Below are 24,210 nucleotides of genomic sequence, written 5' to 3'. Positions count from 1 at the left end.
CCGGGGCCGCCCTCCCTTCCCTTCCCTCCCCGTCCTCCGGCGGGCGGCCCCGGCCCCGGCCCGCCCCCTTCCCGCCCGCCCGTTCCTATGGCAGCCGCCGGGCCGGGCCGGGCCATGGCGGCGGCGGCGGCCGCGTTGTGCCTGGGCCGGGCCCCGCCGCCTCCTCCTCCGCGGCCGCTCGTGGTGATCCTGGGCGCTACCGGCACCGGGAAGTCGGCGCTGGCCGTGCAGCTGGGGCTGCGCCTGGGCGGGGAGATCGTCAGCGCCGACTCCATGCAGGTACGGGGCCTGCCCGTAGGCCTCACCGGAGGGGCGCCGGGGCCCGGCGCCCGGAGCCCGGTGTCGGTGGGGGCGGCCCCGGGGGACGCTCCGGGAGCGCGGCCCCTGTGGCCCGGGGAAGGAAGGGGCAGGCTGGGGGGGTTGGGGTTAGCAGCGTGTTGGGCCGGCGGGGGAGATTCAGCTTTTGGGGGAAGAGCAAGCAAACGTGTCGTCATTTCAGCTCAAAAATAAAACCCGCGTGGGGTGTCGGCCCCACGGAGCTCGGGGATGGGGTTATCGGCACGGGGCTGCTCCTGCCGAGCCGGGGCTGGTGACGGGGTCGTGGGGAGCGGCGCGGGACTTGGCACCAATCCTGCCCGCTGAATTTGGACGCTGTGTCCCGGTGCGCATCAGGGGATGGCCGCGTCCCCGCGTTGCGCTTCGCGTGCTGCTCGGTCAGGGGTGGCAGCAGGCCCGTGCTCTGCCCTTCTGGCGGCTGTTCTGTGGGACGCCGTGAGGATGGGCGAGGGTTCGATGCGGCTGCCGAAGGCCAATACTCGCTTCCCCATTCAGTCAGCAAAGGGATGTCAATAAAATATGGAAAAAAATATTGAAAACAGTATCTGCTGCTCGCCAGGGACGTGGCCTGCAGTCCCGCCTTCCCTGCGCGTGGCCCAGGGAGGTGTTGGAGTCACCATCCCTGGAGGTCTTTAAGAGACGTTTAGCCGTAGAGCTCAGCGATACGGTTTAGTGGAGGACTTGGTGGCGTTAGGTCAGAGGTTGGGCTCGGTGATCTTGGAGGTCTCTTCCAACCTAGGTGGTTCTGTGATTCTGGGACGTGGTGGTGCGGTCGGGGTCGGTGAACGGCAGGGGACTGAGCCTCGGTGTTTTGGTCCTAATTGCTTTCGGATATAAGAGCTTCATCACAAAATGTGGAGTTCAGCCATTGCAGGGATTCTGTTACTGTTTTAGCAACGTGTTTTCCTTCCTAATCAACGTTTGTATTATTCTTTTTCTCAGATGGGAGCACTTCCCATCAGGTTAACGCTTGAGCCCGGCGTGGTGCCGGCCGGCTCTGTCGGGACGCCCGCTCTGGACCGGGGCAGCTTTGCTGGGAGCACGAGGCTCGAGCTGCTCCCCGAGCTCTGCGGAGGTGGCTGGGGCTGACTGGCGTGCTGTGGGCTCTCATTTCGTGCCCCTGGATGCTTTGAAGCGTGTATTTTGTGCTCTGGTTGTTTCAGAGCCCTCTGTGGGAATGCAGGCGCTGGGAGGATTCTGGCTGCAGGCGCCCAATGGCATCCAGGCTGAGTGGCTCTTGTCCTCCTTTCCTTTTAATCTCATCCTAGCGTGACTGCGGAGCGTGAGCCGAGCAGCCCCGGCGCTGTTACCCCGGGGAGCTGCCTGCCTTCCGCGTGGCCTCGGCCAGCCCCCGGCTGCCTGCAGGCACGGCCGTGGCGTCGCGCCGCCCCCACCGTGCCCCACTAACCCCCGTGCCCTGCTCTGGCAGCCGCAGCAGCCAGCTGGGTCTGCCTCCCTGCCCGCTTTGTTCCCGGGGAAGAGGTCTCGGTGCCGCACATCCCTGAGCTGGCGCCAGCGTCCTCGCGGAGGAGTCGTGTGGCTTAGACACCCCGTTGCTCGTTCTCAGCCGACAGCTGCCAGCGACCGTGTCGCCCCGCGCCCCTCTGTCCGTTCATGGCTGCGCCCCGCTGGGTGCTGCAGAGGTCTGACAGACGCTGGCAGTGTTTGGGGGCAGCTGCCCGAGCTGGGGCCGGGCAGCCCCTGCCCACCTGTGTGCACACAGGCACCCTCTGTCTCCAGGGCGCCTTCGTCACCGCCGTGGGTCACCGTGGCGAAGTTCCAGACTGAGCTGCTGCCTGCACGCGGCTCTGGTTAATCTGATGGCCCCTTAATCTCTCTTTTTGCCCTTTCTGGTGCCGTTTATCATCCCGGGAGCAGCAGTAAGCCGTTCCCCTGCAGGGTGCATCCAGTCTTGCTTCCCAGTGAGAGCGCAGAGGCTGCGGTGCCAGCATGCTGCAGGGCCCTGGCCCTTTCCAGTCCCGCTGTCCCATCCAGATGCCGCACTCGGAGAGGTGGTGAGGTCCTCTGGAGGCTGTTGTGCACGCTGGGTGTGTTTGTCTGTCAGCGTGTCACCTCGGGATGTCTTAAGGGCTTTGGCAAAAGCTCTGCTGACAGTTTCCTCATGGCAGGGAGCAGAGAAGGGGGTGAACCTTGCCTCCCGTTCACCATTTGGAGTGCTTTGGGGCCTTCCTGCGTCCCCTGGCCAGCTGGGAGATCCCTGGTCCCTCGTGGTGCTGTGGGGTTGGCGTGGCCACGCGGGGGGTCCCTGCTGTGCACGGTGCGGGGCTCTCGGCACGGGACCCTCGGTGGCAGAGGTGGGAGGGCACCACCAGGGCTAAGTATCTTTAGTCCCCAGCCTGCGCGCGGTGTCTCGGAGGCCTGCTGCTCCGGGCTGCTGCTAATCTGTTTGGGGCCTTAGGAAGCACCGAAGGCTTATCTGGGCCGCTCGCTGGAAATAGAAGCGGGCGGCGGGAGGGAGGAGGGCTCGGAGCGCGGCCCTGCCAGCTGGTGGAAGGCTCTGCGCTGGCTGCGCGGGTGTGAAGGCTGCCTTTGTTCCCCCCCCGGCCCACACAGACACCGCATTCCTCCTCCTCTTGTTTCCAGATATTCAGGGAGGCTCTCGGTGTTTAATCTCCAGGAGAACCTTGGGGGATTTGAGCACGAAGTGCAAGCCCCAGCCCTGCCCGCGCGGGCGCTGGGAGCCGTGAGGGGTGCGCATCGGCTGCGACCACAGGCAGCGGGAGCTGGGGTGCTGGGGTGCTGGGGTCCTGGTCCCCCTTGCTGGGGCAGGAAGACACCGAGCCAGAGCTCTCAGGGTTCAAAGGCTTTGGATTGGGATTTCGGTGTCTGCCGGAGACCTGGGCTGGATGGGCGGGTGATCAGCAGGCTGCAGGCGGCCGCGGGGCGCGTTGGCACGGAGCTGCCTCCCGGGCCTCTCTTGTCTGCTCGCGGCCCCTGGAGCCAGCCGGGTGCCTGCAGGGCAGAAAGGAGGAGCATTTCCTTGCCCTCCCGCTCCCCCTCGCTTCCTGCCCCCGGGGCAGCCTTTCTCCGGGGACAGGCTGCGGTGGGAGAGGCGGGGAGGGAGCGGCCACAGGTTGAGCTGCCCCAGCTGGCGGGACGGCTGCGAGCAGGGCTCGGGCTTCCCTGCCCCAGTAACCCCAGCTCGTCCCGGCCGCTGCTCCGCGCCTCCTGCCCGGGTCACCTCTGCGTCACCTTGGCCTTCTGCCGGGGACCGGAGGTGGCGGCGGGTGGGGGCCGTGCCGCAGCTGGGGGCTTGGCAGCTCTTCAGGGGGATTAGGGGGAAAACTGCTCCCGGGAGCCTGGCTTCTGGGCGACGGAGGAGGAAATGGCTGCAGCCGTTCGCAGGCCCTTCTCCCCGCACCCGGTTTGTCCCAGGCAAGGAGGTGCCGAGAGCTGTGCGTGGCCTCAGCACGAAGCAGAGCCCCAGCCCCAGCACCGCCTGGCACCGCGGGCACCACGTCCTTGGCACGGCGTGGGGCCGGCGTCCTGCACAGCAAGAAGGGCTCTGTGTGCCCGCCGCCTGCCTGCTGCCAGCCCCTCGGGACGGCCGCTGTGCGGGTCCCGGCTCCGTCCCTGTCTGTCGGCGGCTTGTCAACTCGGCCAGGCACCAGAAGAGGCAACCCGGCCCTGGCAGGAGCCGCTGCTGGCAGGGTTCCCGCTGCCCTGCGGGGACGGGGCTCCTGCTGCTGCCTGCGCCGCTCCTCGGAGACCTCGCGGGGCTGGGGGCGGCGGGGGCAGGCCGTGGTTGTGCCTGGGGGAAGGAGCAGGGGCCGGGGGGCTTCGCGGGACGTGCACGCAGAGGTGGGTGACGGGCTCTTCTCTCCCCCAGGTGTACAAGGGCCTGGACATCATCACAAACAAGGTTTCTCCCCAGGAGCAGCGCCTCTGCAGGCACCACATGATCAGCTTTGTGGATCCCCTTGTCTCCAACTACACGGTGGTGGATTTCAGAGACAAAGCCGTGGCTCTGATATCCTTCCAGCTGCGGGCTGCCTGGCCCGGCAGATACGGGCTTCCCTCCTCCACAGACAGGCCCGCCAGAGAGCTCGGTGTTTGCCTCGGCCCTGGGCTCCTCGCAGGAGCTAACTTGTTTCCAGAGGACGCTTCTGGCAAGGGGGGCTCTGAGCTGCTTGTAGCCAGCTGCTGCTGAGGGCAGCCCCTCGCCAGGACCCTCGCTGCGCTCAGCCGTGCTGAGCCGGGTACTGCCCTCCCTGGCGGTCCCTGCGTGCCCCTGAGGTGGCACGGGTGGGGGATGAGAACGAGCCATGTCCCTGCTCTGCAGCCTCAGCGGCTGTGTGGGGCTGGGAGGGGGGGTCTGGGCCCCGCTGGTGTGGGGTCACCACAGGGGGTCAGGCCCAGCAGGAGCTGCCTGCAGCCCTCCGCACCGTGCGCCTCTGCTTGTGCTCCCTGACTGTGGCACATTGAAGATATCTTTGCCCGAGACAAGATCCCGATCGTTGTGGGAGGAACCAACTACTACATCGAGTCCTTGCTCTGGAAGGTCCTTGTCAGCACCAAGGTACCGTGCTGGGGCTGCCAGACCCCTGGGAAGGGGGGAGCCCTGCGCTCGGGCGGGCTGCCCGTGGCTGGGCACGGTGCTCCCCTGCCAGAGGGGGCAGGGAAAGCCAGAGGCTCCTCTTGCACCCGTCGGGGCTGGGCTGGAGGTCGTCCCGGGGGCTGGAGGTCGTCCTGGGGGCTGGCAGCCATCCTGCTCGTGCTGGCGGGCCCGCAGGGGAGCGGCTGTGCTCAGGGCTGCCTGGTGCCCCGCAGGAGAAGGCCAGCCTGGCGCCCAGCACGGCCCCCGACAGGAAAGTGGAGCTGGAGCAGCTGGACGGTGTGGAGCTCCACCGCCGCCTGACCCAGGTGGACCCCGAGATGGCGGCCAAGCTGCACCCCCACGACAAGCGCAAAGTGGCCAGGTGAGCCTGGCGTGCTCAGCCCAGCACGCGTCCCGAAGGAGCTGCGTGCCTGGGAACGTGGCAGGATGGGTTCTCCTGTCCCAGGCGGGTGCTCCGAGCCTGCCGGGGACCTCAGGGCACTGACCTAAGACCCTTGGCCCCGCAGCCCCCAGCCCGAGCTGCCCTTGGGGTGCAGGACAGCGCCTTGCTCCCGGCTCGTGCACGGCAGGGCTCCTCCCCAGCAGCAGGGTTTATCTGGAGCTATTTAAGGAGCAAGCTGCCGTGCTGGCTGAGTCACATACCTGAGCTCTGTGGGAACAGCACGGCAGCAAGACCAGGCTTGCTGCTTCCTCGGGCCCATCCCAGCCGAGCCCTGGCCCGGGGGGAGCAGAACGCCGCCCACCCCGTTCGCACGGTGCGGGGGGACGGAGGGCTGGGGCACGCCGTGCAGCTTCCTCCACCCCCCTGGCAGGGCTGGGCCGGGCTGGCGGCGAAGCTTCGCAGCCTCCTGCAGCGCTGGGCCCTTCCCCGCAGCCCTGCCTGGGAAGGGAAGGGCTGGAGCCAGGGGCCCGTCCCCTGCAGGGTTTGTGCTGGTGCCAGGCAGGAGGGGGTGGCTGCGCTCTGGGTTCCAGGGGTGCCATCGCTGGGCTCTGCGCTGTGCCCCCGGGACCTGGGTGTGCTCAGGGTGCCGGGCACGGGAGGGGGCAGAAACCTGCCCTCCCCCCACATGAGAGGGCTGGATCGCAGCGGGTGTCTGCGGTTCCTTGTGCTGCAGCCCCCAGGGCTGCTAGGGAAATGGGAGAGCTCGTCCTCACCCAGCCTCTGAGCTCTGTCTGTCTCTGCTTACAGGAGCCTCCAAGTGTTTGAAGAGACAGGGATCCCCCACAGTGAAATCCTGCACCAGCAGCAGGAGGAGGAAGGTGGAGGACCCTTGGGGGGGCCCCTGAAATACCCAAATTCTTGTATCTTGTGGCTTCATGCAGATCAGGCAGGTGAGGGTGGGCTTTGCACAGCTCCTGGCTGAGTGGGCACAGCGATGGGGGTGAGGGCTGGCTCCCTGCTCCTGCCCCAGCCTCTTCCCTGCACGAGGCAGCAATTCCTTTGGCACCAGCAGCAGTGACAGAGGACTTGCTACCCTCGTCTGCTGGCCTCTGCCGTCCTCGGCTGGGCTGGGAGGCTGGGAGTGCCGAAGGTCCGGCTGTGGGCCTCCCGAGGGCACAGCTCAACATCTCCTGTCCTCGTCCTCCCAGCTCTGGACCGGCGGCTGGAGCAGCGGGTGGACGACATGCTGGCCGCAGGACTGCTGGAGGAGCTGCGGGACTTCCACCGCCGCTACAACCGACAGAAGGTGGCCGAAAACCGGTGGGTGCAGCTCCCCCTGCTCCCAGTCCCACCCAGCCCGGTGCTGGGCTCTGTCCTGCAGCAGGGCCAGCAGACAGCAAAGCTGCGTGGGCCGCCACTGAAGGCACTGCTGTGCGTTCCTGTGTGTCTGGCGTGGCTTGTCCCCTGACACCGTGGGCTTGTGTCACCTGGGGGGTCCCTGCTGAGTGGCACGCAGGGATCTCGGCTGTTTCTGGAAGGCTGAGATCTCCCTGTTCTGAAGGGGACTGCCCTAACCCCCGCCTGCTGTCTTGCACTCCAGCCAAGATTACCAGCACGGCATCTTCCAGTCCATCGGCTTCAAGGAGTTCCACGAGTACCTCGTCAGCGAAGGGAGCTGCTCGCCCGAGACCAGTGCCCTGCTGCTGCAAAGAGGTGGGAGCAGCGCCCGCGTGCCCTGCATCCCCCTGCCCCACACGGCTCCAGGTGACAGCGCGACGGTCTGAGCCAAGCTCAAGCCCGGGGCAGGTCTCACAGGGGTTGAGCTGCACCTTTCTGCACGCAGTTTTCACTTTGAGGCCAGAGGGGCAGGGACTCCAGTGCTCCAGAGCAGCTCTGAGGACACCCGGAGCAATTCCTCACTCCTTTCCCCCGGCGCCTCTTGCAAAACGTGCCGGGCAGTGGGAGCTGTGACCTGGAGCACCAGTAACATGGGTGAGGGGATCCCAGCTGGGCGGCGACTGCTCGGGAGAACAAGGCTAGAAAGAAGAAATGAAACAGAGCTCAGAAGGTCCGGACAGACGCGCTGCTGTTAGGGCAGGAGGGAGCCGCTCTGCTCCTCAGCACGGCAGAGGTCCTGGGCAGCGTCAGGCCGTCGAGGAGGGTTCGGTGCCAAGTGGAGCTGGAGGCTGAGGAAACCACGGAAGTGATAAAGGGCTTGAAAACAAGTCTGGTGCAGAGGGGGCTTGTTGAGTCTGCTAACGGGGAGATTACAGAGGGGTAACGATAAGTCTGGCACTAAATATTGAAAGGCTGTACAGTGGTAAACCATCCTCTGGGCCCACTGCGGATAGAATGAGGAGTCCTGGGCTCGGTCTGAGCAGAAAAGTGTTCCCGTGAGGTGTTAGGAGAACAGTGCAGCCCATGAAGAGGTTGTCCTACCTGCTACAAGCTTCTGGGGCAGTGGTTTCGGGCCCTTTCTGCCTAGTTTTCATTGGAGGGCATTTGGGATGCTTTTTCCATCCCTTTTGTGCTGCCACTGCCCCTGCTCTCTGTCCAGCAGGGTTTGGTGGCTTTGCTGTGACTGCTGCTCACTGCTGGCTTCGGGACCTCCCAGCTGGCACTACAAACCCTTCCCTTACACCAGCACGGTGCCCCCAGAACAAACCTTCCTTTTGTGTGCTCTCCCCCTGCTGGAGCCAGCAGCCTCTTCTCACTCTGCTCTGAGCCCAGCTCGTGGAGCTGTGCTGAACTTTGGGCTTTTTGCTTCCTCTCTTTTCCAAGGGATCCAGGCCCTGAAGCAGGTGACCAAGAGATATGCCCGGAGGCAGAACAAATGGGTCCGAAACCGCTTCCTGAGACGTAAGTGCTCTGTCCCAGCACTGCCTCGCCACCTCTGTCCTCGCATCTCCCCCCCTTGCCATGGCACTGTGTGCATTCACCTAGCCCCAGGCTGTCTGCCCAGACGCTCACAAAGCCAGCTCCTTCCCCCTGCTGCTCCCGTACCCCTGGCTGCCCGTCAAGGGAAGATTTTCCCCTCCCAAGAACAAAGCGAGCGAACGCTCAGCCCTGTGCCCAGGTGGCTGTGGGTGACGACGGCTGCGGTGTCCCTACCCCACTGATGGCTCCCAAGGGGCTGGGGGGGCACCCAGCAGCACCCGCACGCTCGCCCCCTGCACGGCCAAGAAGCCCAGCTGCCCTGGGATTAGGAGCGGGAGCCCCTGGGCTGCTCCGGGCCCTGCTCGCTGCGGTGGCAGGGAGCCAGCAGGACTTCCCTGTCCCAGCCCCAGCCTTGGAGCAGGGCCAGCAGCAGCAGCTGGGAGCCGGGCACTTGTTGAAAGGTGCTCGGTGGGGGCAAAACAACAACAACACAAAAAAAAGGCAGGGGGGAACTCGAGTCAAAAGACAGGCTTTGAACTGGGTGCAAAAGCTTTCCTGGAGCCATGTGCTTGGTGGCTGTGGCTCACCTTCCCGGTGGCAGGTGTGCTCCAGATCGGCCCTGTTGGGAGCCTGGTTGTGGTTCCAGCAATAAAGGCAGCACCTGCTGGGGGCCGGCACGCGGCAGCCTTTGATGGCTTTGTCCGTGCAGGGCCGAGCGCCCAACGGCTGCGGGCAGGTGAGCTGTGGTGGGGCAGCAACCTCGCTGATGGCAGTGGGTGCTCCCCAACTGCAGCCGCCTCACCTCGCTGGGCTGCAGCCAGCACCCCGCGCCCTCGTGCTGGGCTTGGGGGGACCGGAGGGGTGGCTCTGAAACTGTCTGGTCAGGTGGAGGCATTGGTAAAGGCTCCTGCTGTGTCCTGCTGCTGTGAGCTGAGCGCGTTGGCCCCTGCAGGCAGTTCCAGCTCTGAGCCGCGAGCTGACCAGGAGCCTGCGCCAGCAGATCCTTGCTCAGGCTCCATGGGGACATCTCCTTGTCAGCACAGCTTTGCTTCGTGCCTGGATCTAGCTTTTGATCCTCTGCAGCCTGCAGTGGACTGCAGTAGTGCTGAAGCGTTTGCTCGGTGTGCTCCGATGTTGTAATGCTCTCCTGAAGGCAGGCAGCTGTGAAGATGCTTGCCCTAGGTCTTAGCTGTTCTCACTGTTTGCCTGCGAGCTGAGGTCTCTGCTAATTCTGGCTCCAGAAAGGCTGGTGCTGTTCCCTTCTGAGTGCTCGATGCCAGAACAGATCCCCCGCGGCACAGTGCAGACCCCTGGGGGACCCTGCTGCTGGCGGCTGGGGGTGCTGGGCGCCCCTAGCTGCGGTGCTGGCAGCCACCTGCCGTGCTGTCTCCCTGTAGGTCCTGGCCCCAACGTGCCCCCGGTGTACGGCCTGGAGGTGTCTGATCGCTTGCGGTGGGAGGAGGATGTGCTGAAACCTGCTCTGGAGATCGTTGAGAGCTTCATCCAGGTACAGGATAACCGGAGTTAACGTGCGAGCTGTGGCTGAGGAGCCTGTTCCTCGGTTGCTCCAGGCCCCGTAACTCGGCACTTGGGCTCTCCCACGAATGGGGCTGTCTGGGTTCGGTCCAGCCGTGGACTTTCGTTACCTGCAGTGACAGTGGTGAAGCTGAGAATTTCTCCTGATGCTCAGTACTCCGCTTGTCCTGCATGGTAAAACTGCAGCCTCTGTCCTGCTACCTTAGTGTCTGAGCACAGAAAATTCAGTCTGAATCCTAACCAAAGCGAGCGCGGCCACAGCGAGTCTTCTTGATAGAAAGTTATTTGAGGCATTATTTAACCTACAGGGACGTGAGCCCCCGGCAGAGCCCGTAAAGATGGAGTTCGACGCAAACGAGAACAAACGGCGTCATCGCGTGTGCGAGCTCTGCGGCAGGGTCATCATCGGGGACCGGGAGTGGGCAGGTAGGGCCCAGCACGGGCAGCGGAGGAAACCTTGGGGTGTGTGGGCTGTGCACAGGGAGCAGCGCGAGGCACTCTGCAGAGCAGGGCAGCTTCCTTGGCTGCCTCTGCCTGGCCGGCCGGCTGACCCTCAGCGCGTGATCTTGGGCTTTCAAGGACTGTTTACAGCCCGGCTATGAAAGCAGCCATTTGCAAGCCCGGAGGGGGGGCAGGAGCTGTGCCACAGCAGCCATCTGTCGGGCTGCCCCCCTTCCCCGGCACCCGGTCAGCGCTCTGCCATCGTGCCAGACGTGGGGGCTCGACGCAGCATCAAACCTCCGAGCTGCCTGTGTTTAGTCTGGGCTGCTGGTCCCTTTCAGCACTTCAGATACTTTGTGAAAAGGCAAAGAACAAATTTATTCCTCCTAAAATGTTGTTGCGTAAAGTGAAAGTTTCTTAACGCTTTTAATAGCTCAGTTACGCTCCAATATTTCCTATTTGCGTATTCTTCCTATTTGTGTGTTTTTCAAAAAAAAAAAATCTTCCTAGCTGTAATGGCAATAGGAAAGGATTTTCTATTTTCAATAGACTTACTTTTAAAAGAGCTCAGTTGGAATCAGATTAACTCAGTGAATTTATCTGCACTGCGAGGCTCCTGCTGAGAACCAGAAACAAAAAGCAGTCAAGAAACTGGCTGCAGAAATGAACCTGGTAAATCTCCGTGTGTTGCCCAAATGCAGAGACAATGCAAAGAGAAATTGTGCCCAGGCCATCGGCTTTGAACGAGCCCTTTATTCCTATCGATCCGGGGAACTGCCGAAAGCAGATGGGAGTTGGCTCAGAGTAGGGAGCTCGTTACAGCGAGACCAGTTTAATTGTTATGGTAGCCAGTCTCAGCTGCGCTAGCTCCGAGGTGCTCTGAAGAAGCTCTGCCTACTCCAGAACCAGGGGCTCTGAAAGTGGTCAGGATCCGTGCCAGTCTGCCAGGTCCAGCAAGGTTTATGGCGGAGCTGGAGCTCCTCAGGATGCCCCACACACCACAGCTGTGACTGCCTGTCCCCTGGGGATGTTGTTGCAGGTCCTGCACGATGATACCTTTCTGAACCCACACCAGCTGGGTGTTCTCTGCCTCTAGCTGAATTTGGCTCAAATCTTCAGATGGCAGGAGAAAAATGGCCCAAAACCTGGGTGTAACTTGTAACTGCAAAATGTGAGAGCTCAAAGGGAAGTGAAAACAGCAGTGGGGGCTGAGTCAATCTGCAATCTGGTCTGCTTCCCTAAGACAAGTTACAGATAGTTCTGGGAACTGCTTCCCGGTCCCTCGCTGGCTCTGGAAGATTTTTACATTTTATCTAACTTTGCAATTTGTATGGACTTCAAAGAGCACGCCTCCCCAGACACCAGCTGAAATCAGTGCTTTTTGCAGCCGCTGCAAGCTTTGGAGTTGCTTGCAACAAATTGCAGGAGGTGAGACTTCATTTCAAGCTGAGGGTGACCCGACAGCGTTGTGATAAAGCAGCAGCTTTGCATGTCATTTTATCCTCTGGCAAAAAAGGAGGACTGGAAAGCACCTCAGGGCCTTGATTCAGCAAGCACATACCCTTGTTTAATTAAGGCCCTGCTTGAAAAGTTTGCTCTTTAATTGCTGCTCTGATCTCTTGAAAATAGCAAAACCGCCCTGCTAGGATGTTCCATTGGTCTGGTTAGACAAAGCGTCTCTGTTTAGATAATACCACCGATACAGGAGGTTTTGCTGCCCTTAACTCTGTGATTTTAAGCAGAAACACAGCTCTCGCTACCCCGGTGTGTCAGTACAAGCTGCTTCTCCGGGGTCACGCCTCTGTCCCGTCAGACTCTGCTGAAGAGCTCCGGTAGCTGCGAGCCGTGCCCTGCAGTTATGCAAAAGCTCGGTTGTGCTCCGGGCTCGGTCCCTGCCCGCTCGGTGGCCGTGCGGGTTATCCCCGTGCTGCGGCGCAGGCAGCTGGGCTTACAAATGATCCTGGCGGCGTTCCGCGGGCGAGTTGCACAACCTCGCCCGCATCCTGCAAGGTGCCGCCCGTTGGGTAACACTCGCCTTTCTTCTCTCCTCCCGGCGCTTGGGTCTCAGCTCGGCGCAGAGCTGCTGGGGTGTTGAATCCTGACGGTCTGGAGCTTTCTGTGTACAAACCTGGGATTTGTCCCTCTCCCAGTCCTTCCTCTGCTCATGACAAGGCTTGAAAGGGTTGTTCTTCTCTGTGCCGTGATTATTTGGCCTGGAAGTGCCCTGAGAAACAGCCAAGGCAGGGCCAGGGAGTTCATTTTTTGTGGGAATGGCCTCAAGTGGAAGAATGGGAACTGAGGGTGCTCGGTTCGGGCATTCCCTTCTCCACGCTCCCCAGAGCTAAATGCTTGTTTGCCTCTTCCCCCAGCTCACACGCGATCCAAATCCCACCTGCACCATGTGAAGAAGAGCAGGAAGCTGGAGGCTGCCAGCCGTGCTGCAGGGGGGGACGCTGGGGGCGCGGAGACCTCGGGCGAGGACCGCAGCGTGCCTGTGCCGCAGGCTTGCGGAGCAGCCGGCGCCGCGGAGCAGCCGCGCTTCCACCGGGACGGCGAGGAGGCACCGGGTCCCGGGTGGGCTTGGCCCGAACGAGCTGAGACACTGCGGGGGGACGAGGCAGGTGTGTGAGTGACAAAGTGACAACCAAAGGCTGTGTCCGAGCCTCTCACGTGGCCTTGTCCTGCCGTGTTACCGTGCTTCTGCACCTGGAAAGGGCTGGGCTGGGGGCAAGGCTTCAGGGAGCATCCTCCCATGCCGAGCGTTAGCTCCTGCCCGAATTGCAGCGTTACCCTTGGGGTGGTCAAGCCTCTCCTGCTGGCATGAGGACGTGTTGTTCTCAGAGACAAACACCCTGCGCTCGTCTGGCTTGGCCACGAGTGCAGCTCAGGGGCTGAGTGAGTTCTTACTGCCTTTATTGTGGAGAGGTTATTTTTTTGCTTTTATATGGAAATAAAGCTGCAATATTATTGCGGGTTCCCCTGCCTATTAAAAAGTTCAGCTTTCTTGCTCTCTGTTTTCAGCTGGCCCAGGTTCCCTGCTCCAGGTGAACACGGGGCAGGACGTCCAGCCCTGGCCCCTTCTCCCAGCCACCTTTCCTGCAGCTCCTGAAGGAGCTGAGCAGATGTTCTCAGCTCGGCGGAGGCCGGGCGCTCCGTATGCACACAGCAGGTGCAGAAAGAGCTGGCACCTGTTAAACAGGAACTTGGAAATGATCTCATCGAGTTTGCAACAGATGAGGCTGTCCTAGTTAAAGCTGAATTCCCGGGGGTTTACACTGTGGTTTGGCAGTGGGAACTGGCCCTGCATTTGAATCCGAGTTGCTGAGCAGCAAATTCCTTGTGGTGCGCGGCCGCGAGGCAGCGGGGCTGTCTCGGCGTTGTTCCTGCAGGATGCGAGCGCCGTCGGCACCACCTCGCTCCCCAAGGGGCCGCTCTGGTGAAAGCCACGAGGGCCCTTTCCAGGACGTGTGGAATTCTTCTGGCAAGTGCAATCAAGGTGGTCCCTCCTGGGAGGGTTTTGGGGCGGGAGAGCACGAATTTTTCCTTCAGCTGCTCACGAATCACCATGTGGCAAGAGACCTCCCCCGGGGCTCAGCCCGCGAGGGAAGGGGCTGTGGGCAGATCTGCTGCCGCATTCTCTCTGGGGGTTAGGTTCAACCTCAGGCTCGTGTTCCCCAGCGCTGAATTATTTCTGTAATGGGGCAGCTGCCTGGGACCACTTGATACGTGTGTGTTGGCAGCTCAGACTGGAGGGGACTTTGAGTTTGCTTTTCTCTGCCAGCACTGTGCAGAGCCAGGCGCCAGCGTTGGGACGCTGGGCACCACGTTGGTGTCGCTGGGTCTGTGCAGCGGCAGCTGAGCCTCTTCTCCAGCCCAGACTTGTTTGCCATCCACGTGTGTGGACGTGGGCTCAGCCCGGCTCTGGAGCAGGCAGCAGAGGGGTCACAGCGAGGGACGTGGTGTGGAATCACGTTCCTGTAGCCTGCATGGACGAGATGCCCGTGGGGCTGGGTGCGAAGCCCCGTTCACCGCTGAGACGTCTCCCCAGCCCCGGTGGGATCGTGGAGGCAGCTGTGAGTGAGGGGGGGTGGATTATCCGGCCAGTCTCCTGCACTCAGCCCACGGTGCTGTTAGGAGTGAATTTAATGTCCTCAAGTGGTTTAATGTGAACTTGGTTATCCCTGCAGATAAATGTTATTCTCCCACCACACCAGCGTCTAGTCTGTTCTGTTCGTGAGCCTGCTCCCAAGGGATGCTCTGCTGATCCACGGCCGGGGGTGTCCCAGGCCTGCCCTGCAGGGTGCTGCGTTGGGGCAGCAGCTCCTGTGGGGCCCGGGAGCGTGGGGTCTGTCCTCGGGCTTGTTCTTGCTGTGGCTGGACCAGGAAGAAGGAAGTGGGAGCACACCCCGACCCTGCCAGCAGCAAGAGGCAGTAAGTTTGCTAACGTGAGTTTGCTTTGAGAGGCAGGGGCCATGGATGAGTGCACGGGTTTCTGTTTCTGCAGATCCAGGGCCAGCATCTCTGCGATGATTTGTTCTCCAGGGACGAGGCCGATGCCTGCTTTGGGGAGGACTCAGCTCAGGGACTGTGCCCGAGGTCGGTGGAAGGGCTGCACCCATCCACTCCTGGCAGCACGGGGCCGCTTGCTGCAGGCTGCTGAGCTCCTGCTCCTGGGCTCTGCCCTGCCTGGCCTCCCGCAGCGGGCAAACAATGCAGGACACCTCTGCAGCGGCTCTGCTGAGAAAGTTGTGCTCTCGGGTTTCAGGCTTCGGTCCCCTGGTTTGGGGATGGGGAACGGCACCGCTCCCATCTGCCCTCCGCTAATCCCCAGACAAACGCAGCTCTTCCATCTGTGCAGCCGGAGCCGCCCAGCCCATCACACCAGCCACTTAATCTAAATGGCTTTGGCCAAAGGTAAGGTCATTAATTACACTGGGATTAGAAAACCTGCGGGCCTGGCGTGGCGTGGCGGGGCTCCCCTTGCAGCCGCACCAGCCTGGCCAGGCCCAGCGCTGAGCCGGAGAGCTTGTGGTGGAGGAGAGCTGGGCCCTGGGGGTGCTGGCAGCCGGGTGCTGGGCTTTGGGTTTTTGGGGTGGGCTCCTGTCCCCAGCCACCAGCAGAGCTCGGTGCCAGGCGCAGTGGGCGACCACGTCGCAGGGATGTCCCGGAGGTGCCGTGGCAGCGAGAGCAGCACCCCGCGGCTCTCCTTCCCCCGTGGGGCTCCGTGTTGCACCGTGCCCAGCTCCTGGGGGTGCTGCCGGGCTCCTGGGGGTGCCGCTGTCCCCACGGCTCCTTTCCTCCCGCACCGGCCCCTTGCTGCTCTCAGGCCCGGCGTCTCCCGGTGCCGGGCGGGTGCTCGCTGCGGTTCCACGCCCGTCGGTTCCCTCCTCGCGGTGCCCCGGCCCCGGCCTGCTGCCCCCGGTGGTGGCGGGGCCTGATCCTGCCCCCGCTGCCCTCCGGGGGCCGGGGGGGTTCGGGCCGGGGCTGGGGGGGGGGGCGCGGGGCCGGGACCCCGGCGGGGCTGGGGGGGACGGGCCGGGGGGGGCCGTGTCGCAAGATCCTAAAAATAAAAGCGCCGTTGGCCGAGGTTGTGCAACGGCGGGGGCGGGGGGGGGGGGCCGGGGGCGGGGGTCCCGCGCTGTCATCCCCAGGGCTGGGGGGGGGGGGCAGGACCCGGGGGGGCTTCCTGCAGCAGCCCCGAGGCGGCGGCCGGGGGGGGGGGGAAGCCACCGGGCGGGAGGTGCCGGTGCCACCGGGGGGGCCGCGGGGGGATCCCCCCAACCCCCCCGCCCCGAGGCCGCAGGGCCCCCCCCGCGGCGGGGCCGGCCCGTGAGGGGGGGCACGGGGCGGCCGTGTGGCGGTGTCACAGGGCCACCTGCCGGCAGCGGCACCTCCCGGCCGCGGCTGCTGGCCCGGGGACAGCCCCGGCAGCGGGGGGGGCACCGTGGGGCGCAGCCCCCCCCCGGCGGCCCCGGGTCACCGGCAGAGACGGGGGGGGGGGGGGGGGGGGGGGGGGGGGGCGGACGGGGACGGGACGTGCCCGGGACGGGACGCACCAGAGACGGCCCCGCTCCGGCCACGAACGGGTTAAATGCCATTTTATTTCACACCCAAAAAAAAAGAAAAAAAAAAGAGAAATGTACAAAAGAAGAGGTGAGTGGCGACGGAATTCCTCGGGAGATCGCCCGGGAGGGGCCGAGCCGCAGCAATGCCCGCTCCCCGCGGGGGGACGGGGGCGACGCCAGCCCCGAGCCCCCTCCCCGAAACGTGCCCCAGCCCCATCGGCCTGCCCCCCCCGGGCCGCATCCTGCCCGGCCCCAGCACCCCCAGCCCGGGCTCCCCGGGCGCTGTGCCCCCGCGGTGCCACCCGCACCCAGAAGCGGGTGCTGATCTGGTGGGGGCAAGGGGGGCGGCGGGAGGGCGTAGGGGTGTCCTCGGGCCGTTTGGATTCATTTTTACATTTCTGTGTGTTTATTCTGTCCCTTCTCCCCCTGTACAAACGAGCACTATGGTCATGGGCGTAGATAACTCGGTGACGTGCGCGGTGGCGGACGCGGCCCGCGGGCACCGCGCTCACTGCAGCAGGGCCCGGACCTGCTTGGACGTGGTGTCGTCGTTGAGGTGCCGGGTGGTGTACCTGGGGGTTGGCGACGGTCACCCCGGGGCGCCCAAACTGCTCCCCCCGCAGCCCCTGCAGCCGTGGCCAGGTCCCTGGGGCACGTGTCCCCCGGCCCCCGTGTCCCCCGGCCCCCCGCTCACCTCAGCGCGTTCAGGAGCCCCTCGGTGCTGGTCGAGGGTTGGTCCTTCAGGACCTTGATGCACCCTTTCATCTGGCAGGGAGCGAGAGAGGCGGTGAGCGGGAGGTGCCCCCGCCCCCCCCGGGGGGGCGAATTCCCCTCGAGCAGCCCAGAGACGTCCCCAGGGGGCCCCCAGCAGGAGGGACCCCGTGGGCATCGCCGCTGCGTCGGGAGGAGCAGGGTGGCTGCGGCACCCCCCGCGCTCCCCACGGCCACTCACGTCGATCTTGGAGGTCTTGGCGAAGGCCCCCACGGGGTGGACGTGGTCGTAGAGGATGATGACGCCGACCATCACCCGCATGCAGAAGAGGAGGGTCTCGGTGTTGGTGAAGCGGCTGCGGTACTCCCTGCGCCAGGGGAGGGGCTGGATGAGCACGGGGGGGGGGACACAGGGACCCCAGCACCGAAACGCCCCCAGGGGTACTCACGGGGTCTCCAGCATCACCCTGCAGACGCAGGCCATGGTGCTCAGGCAGTCGGTCGTGTCCTCGATCGGGAGGGTCTTGTTCTGCAACAGGGCAGGAACCAGGGGCTGTCACCCTCCCAGCTCCCGGGGGGACACATCCCGGCCCCCCAGCCCAGCCTGGTCCCCGCATGGAGCCGGAGCAGGAGGGGGGGGCTCGGCCCCGCTGCTTTGAGCCTTCTGCCCCCTGAGGGCCCCCCCAGCCCCACTCACCTCCGAGACGAACTTGGTGGTGGCGTTGCTGAGCGTTTTGAGCATGGGGGTGGCCTCGGCGTAGAAGAGGGACATCCTGTTGGCCATCTCGTTGTTCACCTCGCTCTCCGCATCCAGCTGCAGGGGACGGTAGGTGATGGGGCTGCACCCGCTGCCCCCACCCCAGCCACCCCCAGCCCTGCACCCCGCTATGGGGAGGCAGCCACAGGGGGGGGAGGCACCTGCCTCTCACCTGCAGGTTGTTGATGCGATTTCGGCTGATGGTCCTTCTGTAGTAGCTGAAATCGTTCTGGATGGCGGGGTTGGTCATCTGCAGAGGGGGGCCTGTGTTAGGGGCCAGGGCCAGGGCTGTCTCGGTGTGCCCAGGCTGAGCCCCACGGTCCGGGGGCAGCGGTGGCCCCCCCCAGCCCTCGGCTCTTGCACGATCTTGGCACCGTGCAAAACATCGGCTGCTGTGCTGCGGGGCTGGGCGTGGGGACACCGGGGGACCTGCAGCCCTCAGGGGGGTACCTTGAGCTCGTCGAAGCTGAGGGTGAAGTGCAGGATCTCAGCGAACTGCTTGGCCAAGGCCTGCTCCCGCTCGAGGTGCTGCGTGGGGGCGTACGGGGGGCTGGTGAGGGCCTCCAGCAGGCTCCGCAGGGCGTTCTCTGCGGACAAAGCGCCGCCGGTCACTGTCCCAGCTCCGGCTGGGGAAACCGAGGCACGGGGCAGGGCACCTCATGGCCGGGGACCCCCAGAGTTGCTCTGGTCCTGTGTTGGGGGAGGCACAGGATGTAGGAGGGGGTGCGGGGGGGGACGGGGGCTCAGGACCCTCACCAAGCCGCAGGGAGAACTCGTAGAAGCGCTTCAGCTTGGCGACAAGGGGGCACACGGCGCTCCAGGCCCTCTCCTGCAGCCGCAGGTCCCCGGGGTTCTGGATGGCCTGCGGGAGGGCGGCAGGGTTACCCCGAGCCGCGGGGCGGGCGGCGGGCGGCTGGGCTGCACCCACCTCTCGGATCTCCTGCCCAGCGCCCGTGTAGGACTGCAGCTCGGCCAGGACGCCCTGCGCCTCCTCCAGCACGGCGTTCACCTGGTTCCACACCGCCGTCTCGGCCTCCGTCGGCTGCGCATCTGCAGGGCAGCGCCCCGGGGGAGAGAAACCCGGAGGGCTCTGAGCGGGGCCCGGGCAGCTGGAGCCAGAGCGGGGCGCCCGCCCCCGTCCCGCGGAGCCCTGCCAGCCTGCGGACCGGGTGCCCAGGGCCCCCCGCGGCCCCCAGCCCCGGGCTGGCCCCCCAGGGCTGCGGGGTGCTGCGGGGGAGAGGGGCAGAGCGATAGCTCCTGGCCCTGGGTCTGCCCCGGCGGCTGCAGCCCCCTCCCCGGGGAGCCCCTGGGACAGTGGGGAGGGGGAGGACGTCTGGGATGGGCGCAATGCGATGGGCGACGGGGACGGGAACTCAAAATGGCGTGGATGTGGAACTCATAGTAAGTAAAACAAAAAGGAAAATAAAAATCCCATCTCACTTTCAAAGTCAAGGAAAAAATTAGGGCCTTGGTCAAGTTCGTTATAAGTCAACACTTTAAGAAGGTTCCCCATGTGAAACCTGCAAGAGAAGAAACAAGAGGAAAAAAGCATGATGGTGAGGTGGTGCTCGGGGAAGAGGTGCTGGGCTGCGGGCAGCGGCGGCGAGAGCCCCGTCCTCCCCGCGTGTGCCGGGGGCTCGAGGCGCTCCCGGTGACCCCGCGGAGCTCCCAGCCCCGGCTGCAGCCTCTTGCCCCCGATGGAGATGGGCACTGCGGATGGGGTGATGGAGAGGAAGGAGCGAAGGGAGGGCAGAGCTGCCGGGCTCCAGCGAGGAGGGCGATGCGGTGAGCGAGTCCCACGGTCGTGGCTGCAGGTGGCTCCCCTCTCGCTGCAGAGCTGGCCCCAAAACCGGGGGTCCTGGGGAGCACCCACAGCCCCGTCCCCCTGGGAGGGGGAGGCTGGAGAGGACTGGGGGCGGTCGCGGGCTGCACGCACCCAAAGGACCCACCGGGAGCCGGGCAGGTCCCTTGCCTCGGGTCTGGGTTGGCTGCAGGGCCCCAGCCCCCCGGCCCCTGCGGCTATTTTGGGATGTGCCGGTGCTGGGGACGCGCAGCGAGCTGCACACACCCTCTCCCCGCCAGGCCGGGGCCGGTGGTTGCTGCTGCACTATTTTTACACCCCTCGCTCTTGCTCTGAGCTGTAGCCCTGGAGGAAGGAGGGGGAGAGGCAGGAAGGGGGGCCACGGAGCTGCGCCGAGCCAGGCACCTCCGTAACACCCCACACGCAGCCTGCAGCGACCCCAGGCCACGCTCCCCTGGCCCAGTTAGCCCAGGGACAGCTTGGACCGGGGTCCCCAAGCCCCGTCCCATGGGTGCAGGCTGCCACCAACACACCCCTCCCCTGGCCTGGCAGGCAGCACTGATCCGTCCCCTGCCTCCCTCCTGTCCCCAGCCCCCCTCCTGTCCCCAGCCCCCGGACCGTCCCCACCATGGAGGTGGTGGGGACGTGCCCTATGGCCACCCGGTGCCGCCAGCTGAAATGGCAACAGGCACCTGCCTTAGGGCCTCTTGGGCCAGGTCCTGCTGCCGGGATGTCTCCCGCACCCCTGCCACTCGCTGGGGACGTGTCCCCACGCGGGACCCGCGGGGAGCGGCGCTCTCAGGCGTGGGGCATCTCTCGGGGTCTGGGCCCTGCTCCCCGGCCCCATGCAGCCCTTCGCGGGTTGCATCTGGGGCTGCCCCCTGGGGACACAGGGCTGCTCGGGGACACTGTGCCCGTCCCCATCTTCTGGGGAGCAGCCACCATGGTGGCCCTGGTCCCCTCCCCACGCCCGCCCTGCTCACGGGACTTACTTTCAAAATCCAGGAAAAAATGAGGACAGTTTTCTAAATCTTTGCCCAATACCTTTATCAGGTTGCCCATGGCCAGCAGACCTGAGCGAGAGAAACAAACAGAGTGGAACAGCACCGGCACCGGCAGCTGGACACCCCGGCCCCCCGAGCCCCCCGCCGCCTACGGCACCTACCTGCACCCGCCCCGCCGGGCCCCGCGCCCCCCGGCCCCTGCTGCACCCTCCCGGCTGCGAGGCCGTGCGTGCGGAAACAGGGCCGCTGTCCCGGCACCTCTGTGTTTTCTATTTCTCGAGGCGGGGAGGGAAGCGGGGCGCGGGCTCGCGAGCGTCGCGCTTCCTGTGGGTGCCGCTCGCCGCACCGCCCCCGCCGAAGCGCCCGGCCCCCAGCCCGCCGGGACCAGGCGGCTTTCCCCGGGCCACCCCACGGGTGACCCCATGTCCCTACGTGATGGGGCTGGGTGGGGAGCACCCCAAGGTGGGATTTCTGCCCCACAGACCCAGGCTGGGGGCCTGGCACCCACACCGGTGCCTCCCGCCCACCCCCGCGGCCGTGGCCCCGGCTCCTTACCTTGGTGCCCGGTGCGGTGGCTACGGCAGGAGCAGGGGCTGTGCCACGCGCCTGGATCACTTCATGGGCCGGCGGGGACCTGCGGGGGGAGGCGCAAGGTCAGGACCCCCCCAAGCAGCCCCCACCCGGGGCCCACCAGGCAGGGATGTGCCGTGGGACGCCGGCTCCTCTGGCCATGGCTTGCAGCCACTGGGGCGGTTGGCGGCGGAGGCGCGTGGCCCTTCCCGGGCGGCCCCGCATGCAGCTCCGCCAGCCGTCACCTTATTTGCCTCTGTTATTTTTTCATTGCCAGCAGCCGGTGGTTTTGGAAGCCGTCCAGCACTTCCTAGAGGTGCGGTGCGCTCCACCACTTCTCCAGGCTCACCAGGCACGGGCTGAGCATCCCCTGCTCCCCGCGCCCCTCGTGGTGACCCCACGGCTCGGGGACGGCTCGGGGACGACCCGGGGCGCGTGGCAGGCACCCTGGGGCCAGGCCATCGCCCGCCTTGGGGAAGCCGAGAGACGTCAGCGATGACTTTCCCCGCGCTGCTGGTTGGGTTTGCTCTTTTCCATGCGTTGCACGAGGGTCGCTTTATGCTGCTGCCGAGCTGCACCCCAAATCCTGCAGGCGCCGGGATGCTGCCCCCATCCCCTGCCCCCTCCGGTTCCAGCACCGTGCGGGTGCCGCAGGCCTGGGGCGGCTCTGCCCTCGTGCAGGACGCAGGGCTCCCCCCGCCAGCGGGACAAAGCAGCCGTACGAAGCCCTAAGGGGAGGCTGGCGCTGGGGCTCCGGCTCCCGGCATGGGGGCTGCAGGAGGATGTGGGTCGGGGCCGATTCCATGCTGTCAGCGGGCTCTGGGAAGCAGCCATGGGATTCGGCAGGTTGTAATTAATCGCTTGGGTCTAATTAATGTGGCTGGGGAGGGGAGAGCTGGAGGAGACCACAGCAGAGGGGTGGATGGGGCTGCCTCATGCCCGGGTTGGGGCTGCGGCTCCCCAGCCTAGCACTCCCTGCTCAGCCCCACCACAGCCCCTCAGCAATGACAGTGATGGCTCTGCCTTCCTCCTCCTCCTTCTCCTCCTCCTCCTGGGCCTGGTACGCGCTGGCTTTATGCTCAGCACGAGAGCAGAGCATCCATGCCCAGGCTCTGACTCCCCTGACAGACAGAAAGCCCATTTTCCTCTGGAGGAAACAAATTTGTGCCTGCTGGGACCTCGTGCTCGAGCGCGACCCGAGGTCTTGCCGAGAGCTTTCCGCGGGCTCGCTGCGCTGCCTCCTGCCCGCTGCCTGCAGGCGTCTGCGCGGGGCGCACCGCAAAGTGTGGGGGCAGCGCTGCACCCCCTGCCTCAGTTTCCCTACAGGCAGCCGATGCCCGTACCCACGGTGGGGCACAAAGCCCCCCAGGGCTGCCCCAGGGCGCTGACCCCGGGGTTTGTCCTGCTGGGTGCTGGGGTGTTTTGGGGGGGTGCTGGGCCCTGTAGGGTGAAGCTGGGGGAGCCTGCAGCCCCCAGGGCAGGCAGCCAGGCAGGAGGCTTGCACTTGCACGGCTCAGGCATTTGCATAAATTCTGTTATCGGCATCCTCTGCCCGCACCGAGGTTGTCCTTGACAGGCGGAGAGCGGCTCAGGGCTGGGATTTGTCACCGCCGCATCCTGCCTGTGCCCAGGGAGGGGCACGGACGGGTCCCCGCGGTCCCTGCCATGGGGACGCCGGGTGCGAGGTCTGCTGTGGGGCTGGGTGCTGGGGAGGACGGGGATGGCTGCAGCCCGTCAGCACTGTGACAGGGGTTGGAGATGTGTGGCAGTGCCAGGGCTGGGCCCCTCGGCCTCTCCCCTGCGAGGTTTGGGGCTCAGCACCTGATTTGCACCATTCCCTCGGCCCTGCTGCCTTCACCCCGCAGTGCTCCCCATGCCGGCTGCCCATAGCCGCAAGGCTGAGCTGAGGGCACCGCGCGCCCCAAACCCACCAGGACGGACCCACCATGGGGGGCTGCCCCGAGGGGACCACGCACCCCAAACCCACCAGGACGGACCCCCCAGGGGGGGCTGCCCCAAGGGGCGCGCTGCCCGAGAGCAGGGCAGGGCTGGGGACAGCGGGGTGCCCCTGGCCACACCCGGGGTGGCCCCAGGTTCCCTCCCAGCCCTCCCCTGCGCCCCAGGAGCACCCTGCCCCAGGGGGTGTCACCTCCACGGGGGCGTCCCGGCCTGACCGGGTGGCTCCAGGCAGGGCCTGATCCTGCCCCCCCCAACCCCCCCGCGTCCTGCCCATCACCGCGGGGGCAGCGATGCTCCGGATCCGGCCACCGGGGCCGTCCCCACGCCTCCCGCGGGCGCGGGTCGGGGCCGGGCCGGGGGTCGCTTCCCCTCGCCCCCCTCCCCGGCCGGGTGCCGCCGCCGAGCCCCCCCCCCCCCCCGCCGCTGCCCCCCGCCCAGCCCCGCCGCAGCCGGCTCGGGCGCGCCGTGCCCGGCGGCTTCAGCCCGGGGCGCCCCACGGCGGGCACCGGGGCGTGGGGTCCGGCCCCAGCGAGCCCCCAAGGTGGGGCCGGGCCCCCCATCCGCTTTGGGGACCCCTCGGGGCCGAGCCCCTCCTTCCCCCCCCAGCGGTGCGGGGCCTCCCCCGGCCTCGCTGCGGCCGTTTTCCCGCAGGGCTCCCGCGGCAGCCCGGTGGTGGTGGGGGGGGGGGTGCGGGGGGGCTGCTCCCGGCCGCCCCCCGCCCCGCTCCCCGCGGCGCGGCCCCCTCCGGCCCCCCCCGTGCTCACCGTGGCGGCGCGGGCGGGCGGCGGCCGTGCGGTGCCTGCGGTGCTCCCGCAGCGCCGTGCCGGGGGGGGGCCGCCCGCCGCCTGCGTGCGAGCCCTGCGCCAGCTGCCGCTGCACCACAAAGCCCCCCATGGCCCCCGGCCCCCCCACGCCACCGGGGACGGTGACGTCTCGAGTGCGAGGAGCCGGGGACGCTTAACCCGCTGCGTGCCGGCCTGACCACCGCTGGGGCCTGTCCGGGCCGTGGGGGGGGCTCTGAATTTGGGGGGGGGAACGGGGAGCCCCCACACTCTTTGCTCCTGCCCCTGCACCGCTCCCGATCCGCCCCCCCCCGGCCCCTCCCTGGGCAGCGGCACCGCCCCGGGCCGGGGCCACCCCAGCGCCGCGACCCCGCAGCCGGGGCCAGGCGGGGGTTGGGGGGCGGCGGGGC

The 24,210-nt window shown here is 66.0% G+C and overlaps 2 protein-coding genes across 11 annotated transcripts; one reads left to right on the top strand and one right to left on the bottom strand.

Annotated features, from left to right (window-relative positions):
* The first annotated feature begins 59 nt into the window (after positions 1-59).
* TRIT1 (tRNA isopentenyltransferase 1) lies at positions 60-13,118 on the top strand. 4 transcript variants are annotated; one of them, XM_066982507.1, is made up of 11 exons: positions 60-279; positions 4,187-4,329; positions 4,780-4,876; positions 5,128-5,276; positions 6,105-6,247; positions 6,506-6,617; positions 6,898-7,061; positions 8,079-8,156; positions 9,572-9,681; positions 10,019-10,136; positions 10,290-12,514. In XM_066982507.1, exons 1-11 carry the CDS (start codon positions 88-90, stop codon positions 10,310-10,312), a joined length of 1,329 nt encoding a protein of 442 aa, XP_066838608.1. In that variant the 5' UTR covers positions 60-87; the 3' UTR covers positions 10,313-12,514. The 4 variants fall into 4 exon arrangements, with proteins under 4 accessions (XP_066838608.1, XP_066838607.1, XP_066838605.1 ...); XM_066982506.1 differs by lacking the exon at positions 10,290-12,514 and adding an exon at positions 12,521-13,118 and having other exon boundaries at positions 61-279; positions 6,105-6,175; XM_066982504.1 differs by lacking the exon at positions 10,290-12,514 and adding an exon at positions 12,521-13,118 and having other exon boundaries at positions 63-279.
* A 3,481-nt stretch (positions 13,119-16,599) lies between these two features.
* LOC106037880 (CYFIP-related Rac1 interactor A-like) lies at positions 16,600-23,931 on the bottom strand. Of its 7 annotated transcripts, XM_066982577.1 has the most exons (13): positions 23,783-23,930; positions 21,045-21,123; positions 20,478-20,558; positions 19,125-19,204; positions 18,613-18,734; positions 18,441-18,546; positions 18,135-18,271; positions 17,857-17,934; positions 17,625-17,741; positions 17,377-17,456; positions 17,169-17,295; positions 16,911-16,981; positions 16,600-16,788 (listed from the first exon to the last, which is right to left on the bottom strand). In XM_066982577.1, exons 4-13 carry the CDS (start codon positions 19,195-19,197, stop codon positions 16,725-16,727), a joined length of 975 nt encoding a protein of 324 aa, XP_066838678.1. In that variant the 5' UTR covers positions 19,198-19,204; positions 20,478-20,558; positions 21,045-21,123; positions 23,783-23,930; the 3' UTR covers positions 16,600-16,724. The 7 variants fall into 7 exon arrangements, with proteins under 7 accessions (XP_066838678.1, XP_066838680.1, XP_066838679.1 ...); XM_066982579.1 differs by lacking the exon at positions 19,125-19,204 and having other exon boundaries at positions 23,783-23,931; XM_066982578.1 differs by lacking the exon at positions 20,478-20,558 and having other exon boundaries at positions 23,783-23,931.
* Positions 23,932-24,210: the final 279 nt, after the last annotated feature.

The sequence above is a fragment of the Anser cygnoides genome, chromosome 24 (assembly GCF_040182565.1).
Source record: "Anser cygnoides isolate HZ-2024a breed goose chromosome 24, Taihu_goose_T2T_genome, whole genome shotgun sequence".
NCBI lineage: Eukaryota > Metazoa > Chordata > Aves > Anseriformes > Anatidae > Anser > Anser cygnoides.
The sequence above is the reverse complement of the archived record's forward strand: the minus strand, read 5'-3'. Positions and strand labels throughout refer to the sequence as shown.

Bases quoted from the DNA above. Each gene is read 5' to 3' on its own strand.
- TRIT1 (XM_066982504.1), top strand. From the start codon at position 88: ATGGCAGCCGCCGGGCCGGGCCGGGCCATGGCGGCGGCGGCGGCCGCG. The intron at 4,877-5,127 runs GTACCGTGCTGG...GGTGCCCCGCAG, and splicing joins AGGTCCTTGTCAGCACCAAG to GAGAAGGCCAGCCTGGCGCC. The intron at 5,277-6,104 runs GTGAGCCTGGCG...CTCTGCTTACAG, and splicing joins GACAAGCGCAAAGTGGCCAG to GAGCCTCCAAGTGTTTGAAG.
- LOC106037880 (XM_048049564.2), bottom strand. From the start codon at position 20,913: ATGGGGTCACCCGTGGGGTGGCCCGGGGAAAGCCGCCTGGTCCCGGCG. The intron at 18,272-18,440 runs GTGAGGGTCCTG...CTTTGTCCGCAG, and splicing joins CGAGTTCTCCCTGCGGCTTG to AGAACGCCCTGCGGAGCCTG. The intron at 16,789-16,910 runs GTGAGCGGGGGG...GCCAACCCCCAG, and splicing joins GGGCTCCTGAACGCGCTGAG to GTACACCACCCGGCACCTCA.